The 23,462-nt window shown below is 38.0% G+C and overlaps 1 protein-coding gene and 1 non-coding gene across 2 annotated transcripts in view; one reads left to right on the top strand and one right to left on the bottom strand.

Annotated features, from left to right (window-relative positions):
- Positions 1-23,462, top strand: part of SYNJ2BP (synaptojanin 2 binding protein) — a 44,562-nt gene that overhangs the window by 16,092 nt on the left and 5,008 nt on the right. Inside the window, exons 2-3 of the mRNA XM_063092161.1 lie at positions 13,261-13,397; positions 21,979-22,074. Of these exons, the coding sequence (XP_062948231.1) occupies positions 13,261-13,397; positions 21,979-22,074 (233 nt within the window). The remainder of the gene's footprint in view (positions 1-13,260; positions 13,398-21,978; positions 22,075-23,462) is intronic.
- TRNAI-GAU (transfer RNA isoleucine (anticodon GAU)) lies at positions 3,267-3,345 on the bottom strand. The gene has a single exon. It is a non-coding gene; the product is annotated as a tRNA-Ile (tRNA).

The raw sequence follows: 23,462 nt of genomic DNA, 5'->3' as shown, positions 1-23,462 counted from the left end.
TGGGGTGACTGTACTAATATCAGACAAAATACAGTTAAAGTAAAAAACCACTCAAGAGACAAAGAGGGACATTATATAGTTATTCAAAAAGTAAATTGATCAGGAAGATATAACAATTATAAATATATATGCACCAAAACAACAGAGTTCAAAAATATATGAAGCAAAAGTTGAAGACTGGAAAGGAGAAATACACAATTTTACAGTAATAATTAGACTTCAATAGCCCTCTTTTCAGTAATGGATAGGACAACCAACAGAAGACCAATAAGGAAATAGAGAACTTGACAATATTATAAACAAAGTAGACCTAATAGATATATACAGAGTACTCTATCAAATAATAGCAAAATGCCCATTTTTTTCAACATACAGTGTTGAGAAAACTGGATATCCACATGCAAAAGAGTGAAGTTGGATCCTTACCTTACACCATATACAAAAATTAACTAGAAATTTATTAAATACCTAAACGTAAGAGCTAAAACAATAGAACTCTTAGAAGAAAAGATAGGAAAAAGCTTTATGACATTGGACTTAGCAATAATTTCTGGGATGTGATGCCCAGAGCACAGGCAACAAAAGAAAGATAAACAAATTGGGCTTCGTCAAAATTTAAAATTTTTGTGCATCAAAGGACACTATGAGGAGAGTTAAAAATAACCTACAGAATGGGAGAAGATATTTGCAAACCATATACCTGATAATGAATTAATATCCAGAATGTATAAGGAACTTTTACAACTGAACAACAACAAAAAAAATTCAAAAATAAGCAAAGAATTCAAATAATTATTTCTCCATAGAAGATATACAAATAGTCAATAAGCACATGAAAACATATTCAACATCACTGGTCATTTGGGAAATGCCAATCAGAACTATATTAAAATACCACTTCACACTCATTAGGGTGACGGTAATAAAAATAACAAGGGTTGGAAAAGATGTGGATAAATTGGAACCTTGTGCATTGTAAAATTGGAACCCTGGAAAGTAAAATGATGCAGCCACTATGAAAAACAGTTTGGCAGTTTCTTAAACTGTTAAACATAGAATTACCATGTGATCCACCAATTCCACTCCTACGTATATACTCCAAAGATTTGAAAGTGGGGACTCAAATAGATACTTGTACATCAGTGTTCATAGTAACATTATTTGCAGTACCCAAAATGTGGAAACAACCCAAACGTCCATTGTCAAATGAATGGATAAACAAAATGTGGTGTATACATACAATGGAATATTATTCAGCCTTAAAAAGGGATGAAATTCTGATACATGCTATAACATGGATGAAACTTGAAAACATGCCAAGTGAAGTAAGCGAGACAAAAAAGAACAAATATTGTGTGACTCTATATGAAGTACCTAGAATAGACAGAAAGTATCATAGAAGTTACCAGGGGCTGGGGGGAGGAGAGAATGAGGAGTTCTCATTGTTTAGTGGGTATAGAGTTTTTGTTTGGTGAAAAAGTTCTGGATATGGACAGCAATAATGGTTGGACAGCAATGATGGTTGCACCGCATTGTGAATGTACTTAATGCCCCTGAATTATGCACTTACATATGTTTAAAATGCTAATTTTTTATATTAAGTATATTTTACCACAATATAGATAGACAGAGGGTTATATGATCAATAGAGTTTGACTGATGTCTGGGGAAAATTAGTGGGATTGATCTTGGGGTAGAAAAAGCCTCCAGATAGAGGGGAAATAGGGTGTTTCTCAATCTAGTGTTCAACAAGTGGCTATAATCCTTTGTATTAATGGATTATTTTGTTTCATTTTAATTATGTCCAGAATTACGGTTTCCAGAATAACAGGTTAAACACCAGTCTTTTAGATTTTATAGACAAGAATCTGAATGAAATGAAGGGTTTTTCCTTCTCTGGCCTGAAGGTAAGCAATAGGGACCCTAACTATGATGACAGATCTTCAGTGATGAATTCTTCCTCTGGAATATATTACTCTTGGAGACTGTTCTGCAACCATTATCCCAACATTGTTTATTCAAAGCCAACCCAAAGACCATTTGACTCCCAAGATAGCCAGCAGTGCTCAGAAGACATCTTTTCTAAAACAGTTCATGTTTTCTGAAAGATGCAGTGTAGCAAACTGGTTAAAAGCTCACAGTTTGGAATCAAACAGCCTGGCTTAGAGTCTTGGCTTTGCCAAGAGTTGTGTGACCTTTTTGTAAAGTTACTTCATTTCTCCCTGCCTTATCTTTTAAATTCATCTGTAAAAAGTAATACTTCATGTGTTTGTTGAGAAAATTAAATGAGATAATGTATGTAAAGTGCATAACATATTACATGATACATATTAAGTGCTCAATAAATATTAGCTGTTGCTACTGCTATTGCTCTTACTCATAAACAGTCTCAGAGTCAGACCTGTAGTCAGGAGAAGTCCAGAAGAAGGCATTTCTTTTTTTAACTTTCCAACGCTCTCCTACTTTCTCTCCCAGTCTTATAGTGGTGTCATTCTTATGCCACCTTTACTTTTTTGCATTTAGACTCATCTAAATTATAGGCCAAGCAACCCATTTTAATCTTGCCATGTTTTATATTGTGTTGGCACATTATAACTAGAGTTCACTAAACAGTACTTCTTCATTCACTCACTTTTTTAAAAAGTCTGTTGAGTCTCAATCTTTTTCTTTTCCCCTCTCCCATCAACCCCTTTTGGACCTTAGATGCTGAAAACTGAATCAATTATATCCTTCAGCTCCAAAGCACGCTGTTACAGTTCATACCTCTTTTGGTATATTTTTACCATTCGTAACTAAAACCCAAGCTGTATCCATCCCCTTATAGGTTCCCACTCCAGTGTATTTTATATGTCCTCAAATATGCATGGATTTTTGTAAATAGGTAATATTGTTTTGTGTGTATGTGTTCTTATTTATAGGAAGGTATTGGTCTATGAATATCATTACATTTTAAAACTCTATCCATATTACTTTATTGATTGATCATACAATATATGATTAAATAGATTGATAAAATATAATTATTAAGTGCTTCTAACATTTAACTATATTTTGATCTATTTCCCAAAGGATGGACCCCTAAAGTATGAGCAATTTCACACAACCACAAAGATGGGATGATCACATTTGTCCACACTGGGATGCTTTTGAAATTGAAGGGGAGACTTCAGTAATTCAGTAATTGCTTGATGCATGTACTGGATGATTGTCGTAGATCTTATTTTACTTTTCATTCCCTCTTCCTTCTCCTTTCCTTTCTTGGTGGCTGGCTGGTAAGGGGATCGGAAGGAACCCTTGACCTTGGTGTTATCAACACCATGCTGTAACCAACTGAGCTAACCAGCCAGCCCTGCTGTAGATTTTGAATATCACCCTTGCTAGAAACTACTCATGAGGGGGATTTCTAGGTCACAGGTTATAGATATACTTAATTTAGATAAATTTGTGTGCTAATCCAGTCTTTGGCTGTTTTTAGATGGATGAACTTTTTAATTTGTCTTACCATCTTTCAGGAGGTTTCACATTTGTTCCATATATTTATTCATCCTTTCTCCACCAAACTACGTAGTTACGGGCTGTTGCAGTAACTAGTTTATTGACAACTACTCCCTAGTGCCTTACCCCAATACAGCAACTACTGTATAGTTTATAAAGAACTTTTTCAGATTTTATGTTACTGGCCCCTAACAATTACCCTTTGAGGTAGAGAGGGCAGAATTTGTAATCTTTATTTTACAGAAAAGGAAGCTGAGGATCAGAGGTAAACTGACCTGCTTCAGTCCACATATCTGGTAAGTTACGGAGTTCAACATAGAACCAGGTCTTCTGATTTTGATTTGCTTCTGCAATATCTAAAAGGGACAGGGAAAAGGAGAAACTTTGTTTTGCCGTTAAACTTTATGTTTAACTTTATGTCTTCCTGAGGACATAACTCAGTGCCTGACATGTAGTAAATGATCAATCCTTTTTTTTCTGCTGTTCGTCCTTTTTTTTTTTTTTGACAGTATTTTTATTGAAAGATAATCGATTGTATGTATTTGTGGGATACAGAATTGAATATCAATACATGTGTACAATATGTGGTGATCAAGTCAGGATAATTAGTATACTAATGTTTACAAAAAGTAATCAATCTTTATGACCCTTAACAAGCTTCTCACAACCCCCCATTCCCCTCCGCCTTTTCCACCTTTAATAACCACAGTTCAGTTCTTTTTTTTTTTTTTAAAGTTCAATGTATTATTGTGATTGTTTCTTTCTTTCATTTTTTTCTTTGTTTTAGCTCCCACTTATGAGTGAGGACATATGGAATTTCTCTTTCTGTGCCTGGCTTATTTCACTTAATTTTCTCTAAGTTCATCCATGTTGCCGCATATGGCAGAATTTCATTTTTTAATGGCAGAATAGTATTCCATTGAGTATATACACCACATTTTCCTTATCCATTCATCTGTTGATGGACAGCTATTGTAAATAGAGCTGCAGTAAACATGGGAGTGCATGTGTCTCTTCGACATGATGATTTCCATTCCTCTGAGTATATACCCAGTATTGCTGTTGCTGGTTCATATGACAGTTCTATCTGTAGTTGTTTGAGGAACCTCAGTACTGTTTTCCATAATAGGTGCACTAATTTGCAGTCCCACCAGTGGTGTAAGTGTTCCCCTTTCTCCACATCCTCACCAGCATTGTTATTCTCTGTCTTTTTGATAATGGCCAGTCTAATTGGGGTGAGATGGTATCTCAATGTGGTTTGGTTTGCATTTCCCAGATGCTAAGTGATGTTGAGCATTTTTTCATATAACTGTTGGCCATTTGTATATCTTCATATGAGAAATGTCTGTTCAGCTCCTTTGCCCATTTTTTAACTGGATTACTTTTTTTTTTTTTAACCATTGATTTGTTTGAGTTCTTTGTATATTCTGGATATTAATCCCTTGTTGGATGCATAGTTTGCAAATATTTTCTCCCATTCTGGAGGTTGCCTTTTTGCTTTGGTAATTGTTTCTTTTGTTGTGTAGCAGCTTTTTATATAATTTGATATAGTTCCATTTGTTTATTTTTTCATTTGTTCCCTGTGCTTTTGGGGTCATATTCATAAAGTCTTTGCCCAGTCCTATATCCTGAGGTGTTTCCCCCTATGTTTTCTTTTTGGAGTTTTATAGTTTCAGGTCTAATATTTAAGTCTCTAATCCATTTTGAGTTGATTTTGGTATATGGTGTCTAGTATGGGTCTAGTGTCATTTTTCTACATATGGATTTTCAATTTTCCCAACATGATTTATTGAACAGGCCATCTTTTTCCCAATGTATGTTCCTGTTGCATTTGTCAAAGATCAGTTGGCTATAAGTATGTGTGTTGATGTCTGGGTTCTCTACTCTGTCCCATTGGTTTGAGTGTCTGTTCTTATGCTAGTACCATGCTGTTTTGGTTACTATAGTGTTGTAGTATAGTTTGAAGTCAGGAAATGTTATGCTTCTGGCTTTCTTTCTTTTTTTTGCTCAGGATTGCTTTGGCTATTCAGGGTCTTTTGTTGTTCCATGTGAATGTTAGGATTGTTTTTTCTGTGTCTGTGAAGATCGTCATTGGTATTTTGATGGAGATTGCATTGAACCTGTAGATTGCTTTGGGTAGTATGGACATTTTCACAATGTTAATACTTCCAGTCCAAGAAGATGGAATGTCTTTCCATCCTTTTGTGTCCTCTTTAATTTCTTTCAGCAGCAATTTGAGTTCTTGTCGTAGAGATCTTTCATCTCATTGGTAAAATTGGTTCCTGGGTATTTCTTTTTTTTTTTTTTTTTTTTTTGTGACTATTTTAAATGTGCTTGCTTGCTTTATTTTCCTGCTAGTTTGTTATTAGAGCATTAAAACACTACTGGTTTTTGTGTGTTGACTTTATGTCCTGCAACTTTACTGAAATCGTTTATCAGCTCTAAGAGTTTTTTGGTAGAGTCTTTAGGTTTTCTATATATAGGATCATGTCATCTTCAAACAGGGACAGTTTGGCTTTGTCTTTTCCAATCTGGATGCCCTTTATTTCTTTCTGTTTCCTGATTGCTCTGGCTAGTACTTCCAGTACTATGTTAAATAGGAGTGGTGATAGTGGGCATCCTTGTCTTGTTCCTGTCCTTAAGGGAAAAGCTGAAATATTCAGGATGATGTTGGCAATGAGTGTGTCATATGTGGCCTTTATTGTGTTGAGATACTTCATTCTATACCTAATTTGCTAACAGTCTTTATCATGAAGGGATGTTGAATTTTGCAAAATGCTTTTTCTGCACCTATTGAGATAATCATATGGTTTTTGTCCTGATTTTGTTGGTGTGATGTATCACATTTATTGACTTGCATATGTTGAACCATCCTTGCATCTCTGGGATGAATCCCACTTGATCATGGTGTATAATTTTTTTTGATATGTTGTATTCTGATTGCTAATATTTTGTTGAGGATTTTTGCATCTGTGTTCATCAAAGATATTGGCCTGTAGTTTTCTTTTCTTGTTGTATCTTTGTCTGGTTTTGGTATCAGGGTGATTCTTCCCTCATAGAAAGAGTTTGGGAGAATGGCCTCTTTCAGTTTTTTGAAATTGTTTGAAGAGAATTGGTATTCCTTTTTAAAGGTTTGGTAGAATTCAGCTGTAAAGTCATCCAGTCCTTGGCTTTTCTTGTTAGGAGACTGCTGATTACTGCTTCAGTCTTGTTGCCTGTGATTGGTCTGTTCAGGTTTTCTAATTCTTCTTGGTTCAATCTTGGTCATTTGTATGTGCTGAGAAATTTGTCCATTTCTTCCAGGTTTTCAAATTTGTAGGCATGTAGTTGTTTGTAATAGTCTCTAATGATTTTTTGTATTTCTGTGGTATCAGTTGTAATGTCTCCCATTTCATTTCTGATTTTTATTATTTGGGTCTTTTCTTTCTTTAGTTAATCTTGCATTTAGTTTGCCTATTTTGTTTATCTTCTCAAAAAACCAACTTTTGTTGATCTTTTGTATTATCTTTGGGGTCTCTATTTCATTTAGTTCTGCTCTGATCTTAATTATTTCTTTTTGTCTATAAATTTGGGGGTCGGATTGTTCATATTTTTCTAGTTCTTTGAGTTGTAGCATTAGGTTGTTTTTTGGAAACTTTCTATTCTTTTGATGTAAGTGTTTATTGCAATAAACTTCCCTCTTAGTACTGCTTTTGCACTATCTACAGGTTTTGTTATGATGTGTCTTTATTTTCATTAGTGTCAAGAAATTTTTTGATTTCCTGTTTAATTTCTTCTTGGTCCCATGGATCATTCAGGAGCATGTTGTTTTGTTTTTGTGTTTGTATAGTTTGCAGAGTTTTGTTTGTTCTTGATTTCTAGTTTTAATTCGTTGTGTTCTGAAAAGATACTTGAAATGATCTCAGTTTTTTAAAAATTGGTTCAGACTTGATTTGTGACCTAACATGTGGTCTATCCTGGAGAATATTACATGTGTTGATGAGAAGAATGTATATTCTGTAGTTTTTGGATGAAACATTATGTAGATATCTGCCAAGTTCAACTGGTCTAAAGGGTAGTTTAAATCCTATGTTTCTCTGTTGATTTGTTGCTTAGATGATCTATCCAATACTGAGAGAGTTGTGCTCAGGTCCCCAACTATTATCATATTGAGGTCTCTTTCTTTAGATCTAATAGTGTTTGTTTTATATATCTGAGTGCTCCAGTGTTGGGTGCATATATATTTATGATTCTTAAGTCTTCTTGCTGAAGAGATCACCTTATCATTATGTAATGGCTTTCTTTGTCCCTTCCTATCGTTTTTGGTTTAAAGTATTTTATCTGATATAAGAATAGCTACTCCTCCTTGTTTTTGCTTTCCATTTGTGTGGTATAATTTTTTCCATCCTTTCACTATTAGTCTGTGTATATCCTTACCTGTGAGATGAGTCTCTTGAGGACAGCATATAGTTGGGTCTAGCTTTTTAATCCAGTCAGTCAGTTAGTCAGTGTCTTTTGAGTGGGGAATTTAATCCATTTACATTTAGGGTTGTTATTGAGAGGTACTATCTTACTCCTGTCATTTAATTGCTTTTTCTCTAGTTGATTTAAATATCTTGTTCTTTTCTTTACCTTTTATTGTTTGTCTTCCATTTTCATTGTTTTTTTGAGGGGGTATGGTATAGTTTCTTTCTCTTTTTCATTTGCATGTCTGCTCTACCAGTGGTGTTTGTTCTTTCTAGTGTATTCATGGTGTTGATTATCATTTTTTGTGTTCCAGGTGCAGGACTCCCTTAAGGATTTCTTGTAGAGCTGGTTGTGTGATAGTGAACTCCTGCAGCTTTTGTTTGTCTGGGAAATACATCATTTCCTCTTCATTTCTGAAAGATAGCCTTGCTGGGTAAAGTATTCTTGGCTGGTGGGTTTTTTCTCTTAGTACTTTGAATATATCATCCCAGTCTTTTCTGGCCTGTAGTTTCTGTTGAGAAATCTGGTGTTACTCTGATGGGGATTCCCTTATAGGTGACTTGATGAATGATCAATACTTTTTATTGAACAGTGAACTGGAGATTTTGTAGATATCCATAGGACTCAGGTTTGAATTGGTAATGCCTCTAGTCATTACCAGTATAATGTGGTGACTCATGTTTATCGCAGCAATACTTTGAATTATAGTTAAGCTCAGTCTGCAGATGTTCTGGCTAAAGAAAGAGCTTCAGGTCAATCCAAGAGTTTTCATGTTAAGAGGTTAGTTAGGTCAGTTATAACAGAAGTGGCAATGGGTTATAAATATGCCTACTTTTTAAAAAAAATTTTTATTTATTGAATCAAAATCGGTTATACATATTTTGGGGGTTAAACATTGAGATATGTTGATTAAATCAATACTACTAGCATATATATTGTTACAAATCGTAATTATTCTTTATACCCCTTGTCCAATCTCTCCCTATCCCCCTCTTCCTCCGCCTCCTCCCTCTAATTGCCCTAGATTTCTTTTCTCCTTCTGAAAGAATAATGGTTACTCTGTTAATTTGTTGCCTAGATGGTCTGTCCAATGCTGAGAGATGTGATCAGGTCCCCCAATATTATCATAGAGCAGATCCTTTTTCTGTCATTCTGAAATGGGCTTTGTAGAAAGAGACATCCTCTTCTTTTCTTTGTCTCTGCTGGTGATTCTTCTTGTGTGAATGCACTCCAGTGGTTAGTGGACCATCTGTGTGGTGGTTGTGGCATCTAGCTGCTTTTGCAGCAGCCATGGTTATTGTGGTGGCTGTGGTGGGCCACCCACATGTAGGTGCTGTTTTTGGTATGCTACTTGGCACTGGCGGTATGCCTGGTTGTTGGGTGTGTTTGGTCCCCTTCTCCATGCCCCTGGTCCCTGGGCAGGCCCCAAGGCACTGGTGCCATGTGCCTGGTTGTGGGAGGAGGGTCCGGTTCCTGGCTCCATGCCTCGGGTCACTGGGCGGGACCCAAGGCGCTGGCTTGGTGTGCCTGGTTGTGGGAGGGTGGTCTGGTCCCTTTCTCCATGCCCCAAGTCTCTGGGTGGGCCCCAAAGCGCTGGCTTGGTGTGCCTGGTTGTGGGAGAGAGGTCCAGTCCCCTTCTCCATGCCCCAAGTCTCTGGGTGGGCCCCAAAGCACTGGAGCCATGTGCCTGGTAGTTAGAGGGGTGGCCAGTCCCCTTCTCCATGCCTCAGGTCACCGGACAAGACCCAAGGAGCTGGCTTGGTGTGCCTGGTTGAAGGAGAGGGGCCTGGTCCCCTTCTCCATGCCCCACGTCCCTGGGCCAGCGCCTAGGTGCTGGCTTGGTGTGCCTGGTTGAAGGAGGGTGGTCTAGTCCCCTTCTCCATGCCCCAGGTCTCTGGGCGGGCCCCAAGGCACTGGAGCCATGTGCCTGGTTGTGGGAGGAGGGTCCGGTCCCCTTCTCCATGCCTCGGGTACCCAGGTGGGCCCCGAGGTACTGGCATGGTGTGCCTGGTTGTGGGAGAGAGGTCCAGTCCCCTTCTCCATGCCTCAGGTCCCCGGGCAGGGCCCGAGGCACTGGTGTGGTATGCCTGGTTCTGGGAGAGAGGTCTGGTCACCTTCTCTGTGCCTTGGGCCCCATGTGGGCCCCGAGGTGCTGGCATGGTGTGCCTGGTTGTGGGAGGGTGGTCTGGTCCCTGACTCCATACCCCGGGTCCCTGGGCAGGACCTGAAGTGCTGGCTTGGTGTGCCTGGTTGTGGGAGGGGGGTCCAGTCCCCTTATCCATGCCTCGGGTCCCTGGGCAGGGCCTGAGAGACTGGTGCAGTTTGCCTGGAAGTGGGAGTGGGGTCCAGTCCCCAGAGCCAAGCCTCCGGTTCCCAGGCAGGCCCCAAGGTGCTGGTGGTGTGCCTGGGCTGGAACTAATCTTTTGTCCTTTGCTTCTAACATGGGGGAACTTCCTGTGGGAACCAGTACTTGAGCTGTGTAGTTGTTTAAATTGCTACTTTGCTCTGTTTTCCTAGGGAAGAATTTTTGTGCAGCTCAGGGTTTAATCCTTGATCCTTATGGGTACTTCCAGCTCTCCAGAGACCCGGTGGATCTGTGTTCTGTAGAATCTCTGATCTGGGCCTGAGTTTTTTCATCAAACTGCACCCCATGCAATTCTGCATTCCAGCCCGGTCTCCTCTGAGTGGTCCTGTGCTGATTGGGGGGCAGGTCGGCTGTCCTTGCTGTGCCCCAGTGTTCTCCCGGTGTTCCCATCTCGCCCACTGCCCAAGCTCCAAACACTTCCCATGGGACAGGCCCTGCACTGTTCCATGCGATGACTCACTGGCCTCTGAATGGCTCCACTTTTTCAGTTGTGGCTCCTCGCTTCTGCGTGGGTCCACGGGAACCCTATTAGCGGTCTTGCTGTCCTGGGGGCCGCCAAGGCTTTCTTCTCCCCTGCTGCCTCCAAGTAACTCCATCTGAAGGGCACAGCTGCAGCTTCTGCCAGCTCCTGCTACATGTGCTCATCAGCTCCAGCCTTAAATTAGCTGTGGCCTGAAATGCTCAGAGCAACTTTTTCTTTCTCTCATCGTAGTTTCTCCCACTTTCATGAACTCTGTATGTCTCTCCTCCTCTTCCCCTGAGCTCCAGCGGCCCTGGCTGATGTTACATTTTTATAGTTGTAAATTTGGTTGATTTGTGGGAGAAAGTGACACTGGGAACCGTCCAGTCTGCCATCTTGACCAGAACTCCTAAATATGCCTATTTTTTTAAAAGTATCTATATAGTGTAACTTTGGAGGGTGGCTAGTAGACTGCACTTGTTTATTTATTGCAAATCTCAGTTAAGATTTCTATGCTTTTCTTTTTTTAGACACTGTTCTGTAACTTTAAATAACCAGTAGCAAAGTCCCTCCTCTTGCTAACTACTAAATTGCATTCAGCTGCTTAACAATTGCTTCCTGTTCCCAGCATCCCCAGAGGCAGCTGCAGTGTTTGGTGAGAGATTCCAACCATAGTGAGAATGTTGAATTTCATTGAAAGATATTCTCTAAATAATTTCTTCCAGCATTGGGAGAGGCTGGTTGGCCTCAGCTCCCTTGCTGAAACCTGTCAGTTTTGAAGTCATTTCAAAGCCTTCCATAATCTGGTTTCACCTACCTTTCCAAGTTACCTTAAACTACCATCCCCTGTCCAATACCTCCCACCTTCTATGATACAAATTAAGGGTGCTCTGAGAAAACTGTTTAGTAACTTAAAGCTCCTGTTTTTCATATTCTACCCTTTAATTGTCATCTTCCAGAAGGAGCTCTTCCTATCATTTGTCTTAAATCCTTTTTATTCTGTAACTACAGAGACTCCATACACAAGGTATGCTATTTAAATTAGATGTTTCCTGTTGCTTTTTGTTTTGGTCATGTTTTCTTTAAAACACAGATTGATTTGCTAGTGCTTATGTTAATACTGTGAGCTTCAGGTGTAAGCTTTCATCCCATCCAGTGGGGAGACCTTTTTAGAAAGCACACGTATATGTCTCTTTAAGTGTCTGTTTTCTGTGGAGACCAGTAGTAGGCTGGTGATTATGCTGTTCCTTCCAATTTCACCATCAGATTTTTATTTTTAAATTATTTCCAAACTATTTTCTTTCTCATTACATTGTGACCCTGAATTCTACCAGTAGCTGATGTAAAGCCCTAAGGAAGTTCCTTTTTCTTTTCTTTTTTTTAATGCATAGGTAAAATCCCTTTATAACAATGGTTTCTGTAAAATGAAATTATTTTCACAACTTGATTGGTCCAGGGAAATAGCACTTTGGTAGTCAGTTTTCTTTTTTTCTTTTAATATTTTATTCTGTTTTATTTTAAACACTTAACATGAGATCTACCCTATTAACAGATTTTTAAGCATACAAACAGTATTGTTATCTCTAGGCACAGTGGTGTACAGCAGATCTCTAGAACTTACTCATTTTGCATATCTAAAATAGTCAAACTCGTAGAATCAAGAATAGAATGGTGGTTGCCAGGGACTTAGGGGAGGGGAAATGGGGAGTTGCTAATCAACAGGTAGTCGGTTTTTTTTATAGTGAGTAAAAACTTAGCAATCACTGTATCTTACTTAGTATGTGGTTGTTTGCACCTGAGGTAGAAAGGGAAGGAAGAATGAATTTAATGATTTAATCCTATCATGAAGTAGCAGTTGCCTTTCTGGTCTGAGGTTTCCTGTGCACACCTACACCACTACCCTCCCCACAACCCAAAATAGAGAAAAAGTAATGAAACTCCCAAAACCTCTTTTTCCAAAACAGTACTATACATAAACTCTCCAGAAGCTTTGGGAGAAGAAAAGTATGGAGGAGAAAGTATGTTTAGGAAACTCTCTTACTAAACTAAGAACAATTCATTTGATAATAGCTTTTTCTCATGAACACAGCTAACCCTGTTACATTAATACCAGGAATGTCAGGAATTGAGTCCTCTGAATGCCATCAACAGGATCAAAATCAAATATGAGTCAAAGAACTTACATCTTATAAGATTCACCATTATTCTCCAAGTTCTGTATAGATCTTTCATTATATATTCAGCAAACCATGTTGATCACTGTGTTTTTATTTTTAGTCCTGCATGATCTGACTGGGCAACTCTGGGGACTCTTGACCTCTGTTGGTGATATTACTTACTGCCCTTGTTATTCATGACTGTTCAGCAGCTACATCATAGTCTGACTCATCAGCCTCTCCTCACTAGGCCTTTCCTCTCTCTTTCTCCTCTTCTTCTCTAATCCCATTCTTTCTTCTTCACCCCTGTCTTCTTCACTCCTCCGTGATTTTCTCAGGGCTGGGCTTCAACATCGTCGGTGGGACAGATCAGCAGTATGTCTCCAACGACAGTGGCATCTACGTCAGCCGCATCAAAGAGAATGGGGCTGCGGCCCGGGATGGGCGGCTCCAGGAGGGTGATAAGATCCTCTCGGTGAGAACTGGCTTTGGCCTCCTTCACTGTCCTTTATTCCCTAGACTGTGGGTCCTACCACTAACCCTTCCTCGGGAAGATTCCTGCTTGCCTTTTTGTATCTGGAAATATTCAGATTATATAGTTGAGTGGGAGGAAATTTGATCAGTCAACTTTTCCAACCCTACTGTTGGCATGGAGGATAATATCCTTACTTGGCAGACAAGGCAAATTAAGCTGAGAATGTGAAGTTACTTGTCCGGGTTCAAAAAACATGAAACGGAGGGGTGAGGGGCTGGTGGGGGGAGAAGAGATGTAAAACCCACAGTTTTTGTCTATCTCCATTACTTTATCACCTCCCTTTTGTTGATTTAAACACTATGTTTGTCTTTCTTTGGGGCAGTCAGCCTTTATAATTAGATTTAATTTCAAAAGACACAAAGAAGAAAGATTGGAATTAAGTGTGTTTTCAGACTCAGGGTCCTTTTCTACCCATTACTAAGATGAAAAATTGGAATGTGGTTTGATTTGGATATCTGTTCACTGTGCTCCCATTTCATCCTGCCAGTGTCTCTACTAAGACACTACATGGTAATCATTTATTATTTTCTGGAATTTCCTTAAGGGTATTTTTTAACCTTTTATATCCCAGCATAGTGCTCAATATATGTTTAACAAATGAACAAGTTAGGAAATTTAGGCAAACCTAGAAATGCTGACTGACAGAGGACCATTGACCCCTGGTCTTAGAATAAATTAGAATAAGCATAAAATAAATCAAAATACAGGCAAAACAAGAATTTTTAAAACTATTAAAATGCAAAATATAACTCTGACCCTACTTTTTATTTCTTTCCCCTACCATTGGCTATCATAGTATCACTATGATGCTATCAGTTATGGTAGTTTGGACATAATCATTCTATAGTTGTTTTTTTTTAATTTACCTTCAAGGCTTGCCGAAGATGACCAGCTTATTACTTGTATAGGAACAGTGCAGGTGATTGGTATGAAGAATGGAGAAGTGCTGAGAGGGTGAGATGTTACCTAGGATATTCCTGGGAGAGCTGGCTTCAAAGTCTAGACTTACATAAAAGGGAATTTGAACTAGGATAGGGCTTCTCTTCTCATGCCAAAAGCCCCTATCTTCTTTTCCAGATGGGCATGGGCCCTGGTCTGAAGAGAAAAGTATTTCCTACTTTCTCTCATTGATTGAATAGGGTAGGAGGGTTAATTTTTGAAAAGGTTAAAACAAGTAAAGTATAGCCTAAGAGAAGTCTTAATTGACAGAACTAAGTATTAGTCTGAGAGACCTGATTTTGAACCTACCTCTATAATTAGATAGGTTTGTCCTTTTAAAAAATTATTGTTATAGTTTTGTTTTGAATTTTCCACTTTGAATTACTTCTCATGCAGTTCAAGTGATTAGTGATTAAAGGTCATATGTGTTGAGTCTCCATAGTTGCCAGCTTATTGTACACTTCTCTACCATCCAGCCTGTTTGGTAGCAGCACGTGAAGGCAGAGATATAAAGGAAAGGAAAGAGAGAACTTCCATCTTTTCTTCATTTGGCATCTGAGTCTTTGAGAGCTCATGCTCAGCAATATAGTTCTGAATGCCTCTTCAAGAAGACTTTATGAGTCCGCTTCGACCCGAGGAAAGTATATCAGAACATGTTGCAATTAAACTATCTAAATTAACGCAAGTCATTCTTCAGAATGTGTCCTAGCTGATCCAAAATATAAATATAATATTATGGATGGCAGTATTTCAGTCTTTCTCACTGACTGCCTCACTTCAGTCCATTAAGCTTCTCCTAAACCCTGGTTATTAATCTGTAAGGTGGAGACAGTGATAATCCACCTTTCATCTCAAAAGGATATTAAAAAGTTTAGAAGCAGATTATTTCCTATAGCTCCCAGGAGAAAGACATTCTAAAAATATGAGTCAACTTGGCAGTGGTATAGTAAGGAAAAATTGCTAGTGGGTTGTTAAGATAAAGGTAGTTAGAATCTATGCAGTTTAATATTTTGACACATAAATCACATTCTCTCCAGAACACTGGAGCCTAGGCTCTGTGGGTGAAGAACTCAAACAGTATAGAGGTTAAAAGAGCTATATTATTTGGAAAACTTTGGTTCAAGGTTGATTTGATTATTGCAAAATGAGAATGGTGGGAAGTTTTTTGAGTACTAAATGCCAAGTAGCATGCTAAGAACTTTAAACTTATCTTGTTTAATATTATAGTAACCCTACGAGGTGGGTATGATTATTAGACCCATTTTGCTGCAGAAACTGGAGTGTTAGTGAAGTCAAGCAACTTGCTCAAGGTCTCACACAACTAGTAAGTGGAAGGGGACTAAAGTTTTGGTCGGTCTGAATTGGGAGCCTCTACTCTTAACCAGTGTACTGTTCTGCCTCCTAAAAATTAAGTGAGAAGCTAGGATTAGTTACCCTAAAAAGAGAGTTGCGTGGTGAATTAACAGTAGATTGTATGTATGGTTTTATATAAAAACTGAAATTTGTGTTTCTATAAAGGGTAGAATTAGAAAAAAAGGACATAAACCTCAATATGAAAGAATTTATTAGACATAAGCAGAGAAGAGGAACCTTTCTTACGTGGAACATTGCCCCACAGAGAAAAGAAATTAGGCCTCTCAGGTTTTAAAAAAGGGCTAGGAGGTGGTGATGGATGGTGGGAGATAAATGTCAATGAAAAGTAGATATCTAAAAAACTGAGCTCACCTGACCTTAAAATTTATAGCAAAGAGGATTACTTTATCAAAATAAAAGAAGTATAAGAAATATTACAAAGATATATACGAGATTAAATATTACAAAGATATATGACATATTACAAAGAATACGTTTATGTTCTAGCTGATTCTACTGAAGCCTACATTCTTTTGACTTCAATTTCCCTTCTAAGAGTTTGTTCCAAAATTCTTTCTATATTCCATTCCTCAAGAAACATTATGAAATAGCCTCTGTTGCCTCCTTCACCCGTGACATCCTATTCCCTCTCTTTCCTTAAGTGAACCTGTTAGGCCATAGCTTTTAAATGGTTCCATCTATTTTACTCACTTCATTCCTTTGACTTACTTTATTTATAATTGGCTTTGAAGTCTGTATAAAATGGTGCTAGATCATTTATTAGTCTATATCCCATTCATTTTTTATGGACATTCCTATTCTCACATTGGTTATTTCCCCATGTTGTATATATAAACATGCCTCATTTTTTTCTATAAGTTTTCCTAGATAATCAAACTAAGACTGTGTCCTTTCCTTAGCACATATTCGTTTTAGATAACTAATAGAAGTATTATTAAGTGATCTGTAAATTTCCTGTGAGTTAATATTGACTACTAATCTTTCCATTCTCCCTAAATAAGGCCCACAAATTTTCTTGGCTTCAAGTTCTAAAATTAAATAACTGTATGACTTATCATGTAGTTTCCTTTTTCTCATCAGAAGTAAAATTTAATTTTTTGTGATTACCGTGGATGATTTAAACTAAAAAAGGAAAAAAAGAAAAAGTAAATTTCCTTAACCAATGAATGTAAATGACTTTTGATGCCACATTGCATTTGACAACTATGAAACAAAAACAGATATTACCAATGGAAAAACAGACCTGATGAGGTCTGCAGGTTCCTCACCCATAGTTTATTTTGTGTGTGTGTATTGGTGAGGGTGTTTTAATATTGTAGTAGGTCACTATGGAACCTGGGGAAATTTTTTTTTTGTTAAAAAAAAAAGTAAATTGTCTAGTCTTTTCATTTCCCCTGTGTGTGTGCCCAAATGAAGGGAGATGGATAGTCAGTAATAGTCAATCCTCAGTGAACTCTACATTTTTATGAAGCTCAGCTTGGTGTAGTTGGTTGTTACACTGCACAGGTGAATATTCCATTTTAACCAAACCCCTTATATAACAAAATCACATAGATTGGGCCATTAGATGGCTGTGTTTCATATTCTGTTCAAGTAAAATTCTTACTTTGGTGAATGAAAGCATTCATCATCAACATTTATCAACTATTGTACTTAATGGCCTTCAAAACATTGTGCCAGATGCTATGGAAAGTTATAAAGAAAATGAAAGGCTGGTCTCTACCCTTAGCTTAGAAATCAGTGGGAGAGACCCAGCAGAAACCCCCAGCCAATCAGCTGCAGACATTGAAATATACAGCAGAATCCTTTAGAGAAAATACCTCTTGGGAAGAGTCTTGTCTTCTCATCTCTGTATCTCCAGCACCTAGGCCTGTAGCTGGCACGGAGCAAGTTAATTGCCCAGTGAAAGAACCACTCCGTCATAAAACACTCACTGTTTTGGTTGTGCCTGATTAATTGGATCTAGATAATCTATTTTTATTCCTTCAACTTTGATGAAAAAGGGGACAAAAAATGTCCTCATTTTAGGATCCTGGTTAAAAAAAAATCCAGAGTATAATCTGAGATCACTGCTTACTAACTTGAGCCTATTAATTCTCTATACCTCTACATCTTACATTTATATTATCCTATAGTCGGAGCTACTGTTTTAGATTATTCTGAGGTAATTCAGAATTCTTAATCATCAAACTGATTTTAACTCAGTTAATTTCCAAGATAGGAATTAGGAAACACCTTTATAAAGACTGCTAACAACCAGAATTAAAACAAAAAAATTTTTGTTTCTTCATCTGTTAACCAGAACAATACCATCCTGGTTCTCTGAACATTCAGAGTCAGCAAAATTTTTTAGCATGTTGCAAATGTGCCATATCTCAGGTTCAATAAAACTTATTATGCTATGAGTTAAGGAAGCTGAAGTAGCAAGTTAGCAATTCTAAGATTGTTCAGCTAAGTAGCTCCGGGTATTAAAAGTGAGGTCCAAGGTCCAGTCTGGCTGTCACCTTGGAACTTGTTAGAAATGCAGAATCTCAGGAACCTCCTCCAACCTACAGAATCAAAATCTGCATAATAACAAGATCCCCTGGTGACTGTGCACAATAAAGTTTGAGAACCACTGTGTTTTGAGAACCATAAGTGTTTTTCAAACTTATAAAATTATGACCTATAAGAGGAACTACAGTCAGCCCTCCATATCCACGGGTTCCATAACCACAGGTTCTGTATCTGCGGATTCAACCAACCATGGATTGAAAATATTTGAGGAAGAAAAAACATGTATGATTGCAGGTGTACTGTACAGGCTTTTGTTTGTTTGTTTCCTTATCACTATTCTCTAAACAATACAGTGTAACAACTACGAGGGTATTTCAAAAAGTTCATGGATTCATATTATCTTTTTTGGGGGGGGGGAAGCTGCTAGCTGATACTGGGATCCTAACCCTTGACCTTGGCATATTATCTTTTATTTTTCCGTGAACTTTTTGAAATATGCATGTGTTTACATAACATTTACATCGTATTAGGTACTATAAGTAATCTAGAATGATTTAAAGTGTATGGGAGAATGTTCATAGGTTATATGCAAATACTTCACTATTTTTTATAAGGAATTTGTGCATCAAGCAGATTTTGTTGTCAGTGGGGGTCTGGCAACTAGTCCCCTCAGATACCAAGGGACAACTATACATAAATTTCTTATTCATCAAATAAGGTATATGTATCCATATTTGAAAAAGTTTAACAAAACAATACTTTGTACATTGATGCATCCTGATATTTTGTGTTTTCTTCTAATTTTACTTTTTAAAAATTAATCCTGGTCTTGACCTACTGGGTGAATTCACAGTCTTCTGTAATGAGTCAACAGGCCCATATTTGAAAACTCACTTCTCCAGTAAATGGAAAATCACTGATGAAATCTGTATATGCATGGAGTATGTATTAAATAGGGGAAGTAGTCTGGGAGTGGAGAGCAGTTTTAAGACTGTTTCAGGCAGCTTAGGTTAGAGCCAACTCAAACTTCAGAACCACCTGGAGGGCTTATTAAAACACAGGTTACTAGGACAAAGCCTAAGAATTTGCATTTTTAACAAGCTTCCAGGTGATGCTAATACTGCTGGTTGTGGAACCACACTTTGAGAACCACTGGTCTATATTAATAAAGATGGTTATAAAGAGAGTGGATTCCGCAGATAGGGGTAAAATCTGTAAACTTGGTGGTTAGTCACTAGGCAAGTGGAATCAGTAAAAATGCTTAGAGGAGATAAATATTGGAAGGCAAACTTAACTTCAGCATTTAAATGACATGGTCAGGGGAGAAAGTCATAATCATGATTTGCTTTATGGGTCAGGTTTACCTTGGGCAAAAGATGAGAAATGGCTCTTTAAAAAAGAAATTCCCTTTGCATCTCTAAAAGGTCTCTTATTTAGGGTTTTATTTTTAAAATAAAATAGAAAAAAATAGAATAACATCATATTAGAATACCTTTAGAAAGCTTAATGGGAGGGTTGAAAGGTATAATTGGCAAAATTGGTCTATGCCATTTACAGCAACTTCTTTTGCCTGATGTCACCAGTGTCTCTCCTTGCTGTTAGCAGAAGGAGGCTCAGATGAGACCCAAGATTACACACTGAATCGTTGACGGGTAGAACTGCTATTAGATCCAGGCCTGTCAGCTTTGTGGAACACTGAGCTTAACATCAGTCAGGCTTTGTGTAGTTATGGCCTTTGTAGCGTGCCCTCTACAGCCAACCTTCAGGAAAGCATGTGACATGTATTATGTGCTAAGTGTTGCACAAAGTGCTCTTCAGGTATTATAGGGTTCATAATGATCAACACTGAAGGGACGCAACCTCTTCAAGTTACTTGCGGCAAGATGTAAAGTGATATAATGTGAGGCAGAGTTCAATTTGATCTTTAAGAGAGTTACATAATACAGAGATTCAAAGAAGTAAATCAATCACATCTAGTGAAGGTATATAGAAAGGCCTTGTCAAGAAGTGGCACTTAACTAAATTGCTTTTTTAATTTTAATGCTACTTCAGTATATACAAATGAATAAAAATTTTACATATAAACTTACCTTATGCTTTTATACAACTCTAAAATTTTTAATCGTATAGCATTAAATACAAACAAAACTGCAAAGCCTGTAAAAAATTAATTAATTTACAACATCAATGTGATAATTGAGGGGGAAGGAAAGAAAATGGAGGGAATGTTAGAAGTCCTCAATATTCTCACAAAAGATGAGGCAAAGGAATCTGCTGAGAGGATTGAAGTTGGGGTTGGGGTTGATGGTGGGAAAAGATCTGGAACAGCTATCACTGTGTATTTATTAGGGAGTTGACTAGATGAGTTAGAAGGGTTGTAAGGATGAGCTGCAGTTAGGTAGCACGGATTTATGGTGGAGAGTGTGACTGTATCTTTCTCCAGGTATATTCAACTCAATGATGTCAAGGAAAGTAGATGCAGTATGTTGCCCAGGACTGGAAAGATGTCAGAAGATCATGGGGACAGGGATTCTAGTGATTTACCAAGTGCTTTGTTGAAATTATGACAGGTACTCCTAGATGGACAGGGATGCAAGTAAAGTCTAAAAAGGTTAAAGACTTTGATGAGGATGAAGAGGAAATTCAGTAGAGGAATAGGAAGTGTGAAAAAAGTAGAAATTGTGGCCAGGTTTTTAAGAGTTTGATACATTGGAGCTGAAGCATGTCTGATGTTGAAAACTAAGTTTATGTCAATGGTGAGTGAAGTGGAATGGAACTGTAAACTACTAATTTGAGAAGGTAGACAGTCTGTAAGGGAAAAGTGTTGGTAGATTCGTTCACCAAGGATATTAGCAGGAGATAGAGTGGAGGGAAGATTCTGAAGCTCTTAGAGAAGAAAGATCATGACTGGGAAGATGAGAGTGTTGACTGAGTCAACGGCTTGAGCTTCAACTGAGCAGAGGATGGTTGTTGAGTCAAGGCGGAGGAATAATAGTGAAGAAGGAACAGTGAAATGCAAGGGCACTTTGATCTTCCTTCCATTATTCAAAAACCCTAGCCCTAGCCCCTGTACTTGGTAATCACACTAAGCTTCAATTTCTACCTCTGTGCAAACGATAAAAAATAGCGTCTACTTCATGGGGTTATTGTGAGAATTAAATTAGGTAATATATGTGTAGCACAGAACCTATTAAAATAAATAGATGTTCTTGCTGCTTTTGCTGCCGATGGTGACATTGACTTTTATGCAAGATTACTCATCTTTTATACATGAGCCTGTGATGTGTCACTGAGTGCAGCATAAGATAGAGATCACCTGTGCCAGTGTCACTCCTAACACCAAAACATATTAATACCAGTATTCCTTAATATCTCTTACCTGTGAGTGGTAGGATTGACCTACACTGAAGTATTTTTTAAGGGTTGACCGTCACAGAAATACAGTTTTTAGCAAATTTGAGGAGGATAGGAATATTCATGAAATCAAGGGAAATTGTTCACAATAGAACAAACCCAACAGAATGGGCTATTTATACCATGTCAGAATAAGTTGTGGGAGAGTTTCATAGAGACATTTCTAGAGTTGAAGCTGGCAATGTCAAGGATTAGTAATATAAAGTTTGTTTTTTAAAGGCCATGAGAAAGTAAATTGTTGACTTATGAGAGTTAGTCTTTTGCTTCTCTTACTACTCTTTCTTACTGTTTTTGGCAGGTAAATGGTCAAGACCTAAAGAACTTGCTGCACCAGGATGCTGTAGACCTCTTTCGTAATGCAGGCTATGCTGTGTCCCTGAGAGTGCAGCACAGGGTAGGTGTCACTTGCAGCTAGACACCCGGCACCAGGCATTTGCACCATTCTTGTGAATAACTCTGTGGGTGTAATCTTCAGTAGTTTTTCTTTTTTTCTTTTACTCTCTCTTCTTTAAAGAGCTTATCTGGCACAGGTGGCGGTCCTCTGGTATTTCCGCTTATCGTGAAAGGAAATTCACAGTGCAACACAGGTCCTAGCTTCAAGGTATATGCCTTAAAGATAGAGCTTGACAACAAAATAAAAAGGGAAAAGAACCTAGTATCAATTTTACTTTTTGGTAGGAAAGGAACAATATGTCTACTCTTGAAGACTCTTACTCATAAAACCAATTTATAAAACTAACTACAAAGATGTAGGTTTTCTGGTATTCACTATATGCTTTTCTCTGTCACTGCCATGAACCCGTCTCATGTCAGCTTGGTGACCCTTTTGGCCAAAGCTCTCGTGCTCAAAGGGGAGCTGCAGGAAAATGGCAATGGAATTCAGAATTCAGTCAGTGCAGTACCTATCCCTGCATCTGATTTTTATTTCCTAGTGTTTTATAATTTGGATGATGGGAAGGGAAGCCTGGGTAGAAGTAATTCCTCCCTTAGCACTAAGGATTTCTAAGTGTAATCACAGCACAGGTTCAATGTGCCTTTAAAGTTGCTCCTTAAATTGGTGCACTCTGCCTCACCCAGTGGCGGAGTGAGGATTCAAAGGCTGAAGAAGATTGAGAGGAGCTAGTAAAAAAAAGTGGAGAAGGCAAAACCTGAAAGATATCTGAGAAAACAGCCAATGTTATAAGCAGAATCTGGGTGTGATGGATTAGAAAACAGGTACATCCGAGCCAGTATTGGTCATTGGCTGCTTCTGCCTTGGCTCTTCTGTATTTCTAAAGCATAAGAGAATTTATGCAGTAAATAAAGGCAAGTAAATATAGGCATACACTTCAGATATGATTAGAGTTCTTTTTGAAGGTATGTGGGAAGTGATTTTAATGTTCACCTTTTAGGAAACATCCATAAATAATAACTCCTAATAAAACAGACTTTCTGGTCAGGAAATTGACCTAGCCCTAAAAACTGTCTTTCTATTGAGCGTACCCTCTCAGATATCTCATTAGGAAATGAGTAAGAGATGAAGAGGTGGACTAGAGGGTATAAAAGGTAGTTCATGCAGCCTTGCCTTTCAGATGGAGGGGTCAGGGTTTCATGGATTGTAATGAGAAAGTTAAATCTAACTGAAACAATGTGGCACCATAATTTTTGCAAATTAACCATTAAGAGTTGATATTAAGAAGAGCCATCCTGAAAAAAATGACTGAAGTTAAGAAAGACCATCCAGCCTCAAAAAGAAATACTTAAGCAATAGAAAATTATAACCACTAGGATATAATTTCTTTT

The sequence above is a fragment of the Cynocephalus volans genome, chromosome 3, assembly GCF_027409185.1.
Source record: "Cynocephalus volans isolate mCynVol1 chromosome 3, mCynVol1.pri, whole genome shotgun sequence".
In the NCBI taxonomy this organism is placed as follows: Eukaryota; Metazoa; Chordata; class Mammalia; order Dermoptera; family Cynocephalidae; genus Cynocephalus; species Cynocephalus volans.
Note: the sequence above shows the minus strand (reverse complement) of the source record. Positions and strands in the feature narration are given on the sequence as shown.